The sequence below is a fragment of the Heteronotia binoei genome, chromosome 6 (genome assembly GCF_032191835.1).
Source record: "Heteronotia binoei isolate CCM8104 ecotype False Entrance Well chromosome 6, APGP_CSIRO_Hbin_v1, whole genome shotgun sequence".
Lineage (NCBI taxonomy): Eukaryota > Metazoa > Chordata > Lepidosauria > Squamata > Gekkonidae > Heteronotia > Heteronotia binoei.
In genome coordinates, this window is record NC_083228.1 from 78,324,293 (window position 1) to 78,331,813 (window position 7,521).

The 7,521-nt window shown below is 41.0% G+C and overlaps 1 protein-coding gene across 1 annotated transcript in view; it reads right to left on the reverse strand.

Annotated features, from left to right (window-relative positions):
- Window positions 1–6,643, reverse strand: part of RRP12 (ribosomal RNA processing 12 homolog) — a 33,059-nt gene extending 26,416 nt beyond the window's left edge. The window contains exons 1-7 of the mRNA XM_060241835.1: window positions 6,425–6,643; window positions 5,091–5,329; window positions 4,738–4,821; window positions 4,215–4,291; window positions 2,683–2,788; window positions 2,183–2,299; window positions 886–1,024 (exon numbers count right to left, since the gene is read on the reverse strand). Coding sequence (XP_060097818.1) covers window positions 886–1,024; window positions 2,183–2,299; window positions 2,683–2,788; window positions 4,215–4,291; window positions 4,738–4,821; window positions 5,091–5,329; window positions 6,425–6,563 — 901 coding nt within the window. The 5' untranslated portion in view covers window positions 6,564–6,643. The remainder of the gene's footprint in view (window positions 1–885; window positions 1,025–2,182; window positions 2,300–2,682; window positions 2,789–4,214; window positions 4,292–4,737; window positions 4,822–5,090; window positions 5,330–6,424) is intronic.
- Between the last annotated feature and the right edge of the window lie 878 nt (window positions 6,644–7,521).

A 7,521-nucleotide genomic window follows, 5' to 3' on the forward strand; every position in this document is an offset into this window, starting at 1 on the left:
TGTGGAATGTTAGCTTCTTACCTGCACTGTTGGTGAGATTGTTCTGTGGTTAAATTGTTTTGGGGCCGAATTCTGATTCTTGTCAATGATATTGCTCAAACATCTACCCCATTGAATCCTAATATAATCCTTCTTAATAATTGGTCCAACTACATTATATCTCTTGTTAAAAAAATCTCTGGTTATTGAACTCCTGACAGCAGGCAAATCTGTAATAGCCCAATCCTGGAAGGACTCAAAAAACCTAACTACAGATTCCTGGCTTATTAAGATATGGGACCATATGATCAAAATTTCCTCAGGCCTAAATCCAGTGGATCTGTATCAAGCTTACTAAAATTATATCTCCAAGTGATCCCCATTCTTGAGAAAATTGACAATGACTCTCTTTATGCCGACTCTTTTGCAAAATGTGCCATTTATCGGAAAATCTTATTATATAAACTGTGCACTAAAGGAAGGAAGGAGAGACCATAGGCCAGGAAGGAAGGGAAAGGAGGCAGCTGAGCTTTACAAAATTAAAAACTGAATACTAGATTTCAACTGTAGTTGTATCTGTAATAGGCATGGACAAGTGTAAAGGAGAGCAAATGATACTTGAAGTAACCAGAGCCTGCAAAGAAGGAATAGGAACACATACCTAAACCAGCATGGTGCATCCATCACAAAGTATGGAACAAATCTAGTACAGTAGGCTTTATACTCCAAACCAGCTGTGCAATTCCTGGGAAGTGCCAACTGGAGAATTACATACTCTGCCTTTCCACAGAGGGATTGGCAAACCCAATAAATCAGTGCTTTAATTTGCAAGTGGTAAAGTAATGTGTCATCAGATCTCTATAATGCAATGACTTCTCACTGAATGATCTTCTCCCACCCCTATACCTCCAGCCTTCTCAATCTCTTGCACACAGAACTTTGCAGCCGAGGTTGCAGCTGGGTGATTTGAGGGAGCCCCATCTCCAAACAGGAATTCACTGCCTCTCAGGATCGAGCAAACACCATGCTGAGCAGCCTTGCGGACCTGAGCAAAGGAGAGGAGTGTCAGAGGACAGTGAGCTGGGATGTAGCATTCCCAAAACTCACCATCCATATACTAAAAGCATGGCCTTGGATCCACTGAAATTTTCCATATGTGGAAAAGTGTCCACCTTGGCAGCATAACTGTTTCCCTTTTCTTCTCCAGATGCAGCCCCAAGTGCCCCCCGGAAAAGCTCATCCTGCCTCCACAGGAACAGCATTTTGACTTGCTGAGAAGGCTCTGGTGGATCCAAGTCACTACTTTGCATAACTATGACTGAAAAACATACTGTCTGTTTGCAGTGAAATTTACCAGAGTAAGCAGAATTGTGCCTGCCTGGGGTCTCAACTAACATCTCCAAAATGAACAAATCCCAAAAACACTGTGTATAAATCAACACTATTTATATTCTGTAATCACCAAAAATATTTTTAACAATTAAAGCATAATAATGTCATATTTATGTATTCATTTATAATACAAATTTCAAAGATAATAAATAAAGCATGATTGCTATCTCTAATGCTCCCACCACATAGAAAGACAATAGGTATAAAGTTGAAGTTCCAAGATACAAGTGATATGCAGCGATGTTATTAATTAATTGGATTTAATAATAGGAGCTACAAAAATAAATAATAAATAGCTAATAGGAGCTACAAAAATAAAGCCTCTTGGCTGCAAAGTACAGATGAAAATGTGGCCATCCTGCAGTTTGTGACTTCTGTGATCTAATGCCTGACAGGACTCGTAGGTTAATGATTTTCATTTCTGTTCTTCATCAGAATGCCAATGTAAGACTATGCAAGAGACTTGAATCTGGAGCTGTCCCTAGCAAGTGTGAAACATCTGTTCTTCTCACCCAGTTGAGAAAGGTCATTATTGGCAATAAAAGCATTTGGATAAGTACAATTTTATTTTAGGATGCCCAAAGAGTATACTAATTTGCAGCAAGATTACCATTTTTATACATATGTATGCTTATGCTTATCAGCTCCAAATTCAAGCTTCTTGTGAAGATTTACATTAGCACTCTAACAAAGAGCCAAAATGAGCACCATTAACCTAGGAGCCTCGTCAGGCAACAAATCATATGCACTGTGTTCCTTTGTATTGCTTGACATCTCCAACATGGTTGAGCTGATATCTCCAGTGACTCACCTTGGGCTTGACATGCACAGTAAAGCTGAGAAGGCCATGGAAAACTTGCATCGTGACTGGATAGTTCCAAGTTACTAGATTCTGTCTCCGCAGCAATGTGGCTAAGCAGGAGAGCACCTGACAGGAAGAAGACGAAATAAGGACTGATGTGGCATTAACAGTATTAGCTATGTCCCAGTACATGATGAATATTAGCTATGTCCCAGTACATGATGCTGCTGCTTCTGGCAATTCTCAGCAATGAGATCAATTGGACTTCCTGATATATCTGACAAAGAACAGCTGAACAGCATCTTGCACCTTTTAGCCAGCAATGGTATAACCTAAATTCCAACAGCGCTCCTTACACTTTGTTTAAGGGAAAAAGACCAACAGCCTGTTGGTCTCTCAGATGCACATCACACTTTTGAATGAGGCCCACCAATCATGACAGGTCCTCCCACCCTGCAAACACACATGCTCATTTTGCCTCACAATTTGGTTCCTTCTGGAACACTTACCCAGCGCAGAGCCAAGGTGGAGCTTCCACAGGCTTGAGAGCCCAAGATCCCCATGAATGCCTTAGAAGTATCAGAGAACTTCTTGATAAGCACAGGACCTGGTACCCTTTTAGGGGTGTAGAAGACGGGATAATAGTATGAATAATAGCAAGCTTTCCATTACCCATTCAGCAGTCTCACTTTCTATTGCATTTAGGCTCAGTGACTTCCACACTTTTACACTCCTAGACCTTTTGATCATTCTTTTAACCTGATAAAAGGCCGCAGGAGCTATCAAAATGTAGGACAACACAATGTTCTTCTCAGCTCACTGAAACATGGGTTACAGATTTCAGCCCATCTAAAACAGGATATAATGTAATCCAAGATATATACTGCAGTGGCTAAAATGATTAAGGACGCAAAATCTATTTCATACAAGGAAAGATGGAAAAACTGTGGTAGTAAAAGTTGCTATGGAATCTTATTATACTGAATGTACCAAAACGAGATGGTATACAATAAAAGTTGAAAGTAAACTCAGTTAATTTGTTGACCCATTGGAAAAGGTAGTAGTAGTTTTTAGTCACTGGCCATCGAATTTGGTAAAACCACAGGAAACGTTAACAAAATAGCCTTGGTGGTTAAAATATATCAAGCTACAGTATCTAAGAAGCTTCTCCTTTCAAGGCCTTATCTTCTTTGCTGCAAAAGCAAACAAGGAAACTCTGTAGAGGCATAGGCATCAGTATCAGATCACAGGAATACAATTTTCTCAGCGTCTGAATACAGATCTATGGTGGGTAAAATTCTTGCCACAAATTTATCCTTGAGATCAGTATATAATGGACAGTTTAGGACATAATGGGGCAAGTCTTCTCATTTGAAGGAACCACATATACATACATGTTGATCCACTGGTGTTTGAGAATAATGGCCAGTCAACAGGGTTGTTGGCATTATTTGAAAATGCAGTGAAGTAAAAATCATTCTGAGCTTATGATTATAAATGTAGCTAAATAAAGAGACTTGAAGAGATCAGATTTGATTAGTTTACACCATGGTGCTTGCTTTAGATTTTAAAATTAAAGTTTAGTCAATCAATGCATCAAATTTGTATCTCCAATCCTATAATGAAAATTATCATCTAAAAGATCACTGAGGATGGAGAATCTTGAAATAATTCTATTTTAAAAAACCAAAGTGCTGTGCGTCTTTCAATAACAAAAAACAGAATGATTGTTGACTAATGGATTAGGTCTGGAAATTTTAGTCCTTTTCCAGTATTTTAGAACTGCAAGATGTAACCAGGCCCTGTTTCTGCTCTCATCAAGGCAGCTGATTGGTCATATTGTAAATCCATTTAAACCTTTTCCAAACAAATTCAATGGCTAAATCTTCTTTTCAAGGCTGAATGAAACTTGATCCTGAAAGTAATTAACACGGTTTTCTGTTTGCACCTTCCAAGTTATTCTATACTTCCTTCTCCAAAGCATCCTGATTGTGGGTCACTGGTCTGGGTCTGGAACACTTCTCATGTTCTTAAAACTCACCGCTTCAGCACCAGATTCAGCAAATAAGCTACAGCAGCCATGGATTCTGGTGATTCAACTGCTTCTAGAGTTGTCATCTGTGAAAACATAGTATGGTGGTGTGAGGCAACCAGAGAGCAGATTAGGCAGCTTGAACATCATCCTACACAGAGGGGAGATACATAATCCCTTCCATGGAAAACCTTGCCATTAACCTGTGATTTGCCCTACTGGTACAAGATTAGAACACAATTTGCAGAGCATCAGCCCAGCTGCTCCAACATGTCTATGATAACATGAAACTACAGGGGGCAACTTAACACCACCCTTCTCAGAAGGGGACAATAGGAGACCAATAAAAATCAAACATTTTCTTGATGGGAAAGGGAACTTTCCTCCTCCACAGGCACCCGCCAGACCATTAACGCAAGATTATCACTAGTTCCTGTTATCATGGCAATTGAATTAAACCATATTCAGTTATATGTGCTGGTGCCCTGGAAGCTCAGGGTTACCAGCTCCACTCTACAACTCTGACACTCACCAGTGCACCAAAATATTCTGTCTCACTCTCTATGCCACCCTGTGCCCGGATTACTTCTGTGACAGCAGCCAACACAGCACAGATCTAAAATAAATAAACAAAAGCATAACTGAAGAGTTGGAAGCAATTCAGCAAGCTATTCCCTAACACACACAGGCATATCATGCCCATCCCTGTGAATGTTTCCATACTGCAATCTGGCAAGAAAAAAGATTCAGAAGGTGGTACCCAAGCAGAGGCTTGACAGAGCAACTTTCTACCCTCCCTTCTCTGATAGCACACACTTAAAATGTCAATGCCATTGCTGGGTGCCTCTCACTTCAGCCGTACTCCTTCCTTTATCAATGCTGTACCTCTTTGTGAGCAGCAGAATTGGATTCCCAGAGACGCTGCACTCTACTGAAGGTAAGATTGGTGCAGTCACTTAGGCCACTCAAGAAGGTAGCTGAAGATTTGTGGGTCTTAGTTTCTGCATCGTTATCCTCCTCCATGCAGGGCTGGGCACCCTCCACATTCCGAAAAGAAGGAAGTGGTCCTGATGACTGCAGCTCATTGTGCAGTTTCAGTGCATCCACAGTCAGATCACTTTTTTCTGTAAGAGAAAGATCAACATTCAGTTAAATCTTAGCATGACAAACACGTCATACTCGATCCCTACAAGGCTGCAGGTGAGTCACCAATACCAGCTACACTACACAGGACACATACAAGGGCTTAATTTGAGCCAGCTGAGGCATCTGTTTTTAATACCACAGCTCAGCAACATGGGATATGAAATAAATGTGATTGCTTTCCTGCACAAACAGAATTCTTTCTCCTCTGTTCCATCCTGAATAAGTCCATTTTCTGGTGGCATGAGTTCAACTTATTCATAATAATACAAGCCACAGCACTTCTCCCATTATTGTAGATATTCAAGTAACATTGTCCCATGGAATTCTGTAACTGCTGGAACACAAAAGTGGATTATTCATAGACTTTGCTTGAAAAAGCAGGTGTGGAGAGTGTGCCTAAACAGATTAACAGAGTAACCAAAAAAGCCTGCATTGTCAGCTCACTGTCTGCCTTTCTTCACATAGGCTGGAACTCCAGGAGACCACCATGGACCACATAATACACCAGGTAAAGATGTTTTTCTGCCACTACATGTAGCATCCATAAATAAGCCAGACTGAAGCACAATTTTCTACGAGGACTTATTCAGGATGGAACAGAGGTATGGGCCTGTAACTAAATCAGCATCAACCTTGCAAATACAAATTCCAAAAACTGTCCTTGTTAAAAAGAGCTAGGAAGAAGCAGCTACTGTCCTGGTTACAAACAGACCAGATCTGGGGTAATAAGCCCAAGATCTGATCGCTTCGTACCCGGAACAATAGCTGCTTCTGTAGTCTTAAAGATACCATTAAAGAGTTCTATATAACGTACGTAATATAACCACAACCGCTCTTTAAGGTAAGTTTAGGAAGAATAATCGGTTCAGGATTAGCCAGTGCAATTTACGAATAAACAGGGATTTTGAGGGGGGCCTGTATCACCCGGGAGGGTCTCCACTACACCACCACATTAAATCCAGCACGGAGACAGAGCGAACAAAAAGCTCTCCTTGCTTCCCCATCACGCCCTAAACTCTTGCCACAAGTCTGCTCTGCCTTCAACACTCAGGCACAGTCCACTGATCACAAACCTGATCGGGGAGCGAGCAAACGACCGCGAGCTGCCAGGCGATAGCGCCGCCCCTCCGGGTTGCTGTCGCTGCTGCATCCTTTACGCCAACGCTTGAGTTTACCGGCAGAGCCCGAGCGCAGCTTTCCCGAACGACCCATACCGACCGGCTGAGGCCACGAGCAACCCACGTGCAACCTTCTTCTTCCGTCTTGCTAGAAAAACTAGTTCCGGGTCTCTAGTTCCATGAGGCATTGCAACTTCCACTTCCACGCTTTCAATCGTCACAACATTTCCTTCTTGCGGCATTATGATTATAATTTATTACATTAATTGTTGGTTGGATTTCTGTTTGGAACATGGCCTTTAATGATACAGAAGTTCTGCTTCCTCTCCATGTTTACTGCCTATGGCTTATTTTGAGTAGACAACATCTTCCCAAACCACCGTAAAGAAATGAGGTCCTATAAATCAAAAAGTACTGCGGCATCTTAAAAGTCTAAGGTTTATTGTACCTTACGCTTTGGTGTGTGCCGACGTCCGTCGTCAGATGACGCAATGAAACTTAAGAAAATAAGATACGCAAACATGAAAATAGAATTTAAAGAATCCTGAAATACAGATCTCGGTCTACAATATTCCTGTGCAGAACGCTTTCGAGTTATATTCATAGTTTCCCCCGCTATGCGCGTGCATATCTGTATTAACTCACTGAGGTTTCATCTCATGCATCTGAAAATTTATGGAATAAATAAACCAATCTTTAAGGGGCTGCAAAATACTGCAGTACAAATGCATTGCTAGGAAAAGTAACTTTTTGGAGTGTATCTTTTTCACTACAATGACAAGGGCATTTAACTCTTCCTGCTTGCTGGATTTTTACATTAATCCTACATATTTCCGTCGCTCTTGCCCGTAAATGAAGAACTGTACCGTCCGCAATAGAAGACACTACGATAGAAGACAGGAATTTCAGCAAGAATCTTTAAAACCGTAGTCCTTCGTGCGCAATAGAAGACAGGAATTTCAGTAAAAATCTTTAAAACATAGTCCCTTGCAGAATTTTGCAACCGGAAATGTTACACTGTTTTTCTGTCTCGATGACTGAAAGTAGGAACA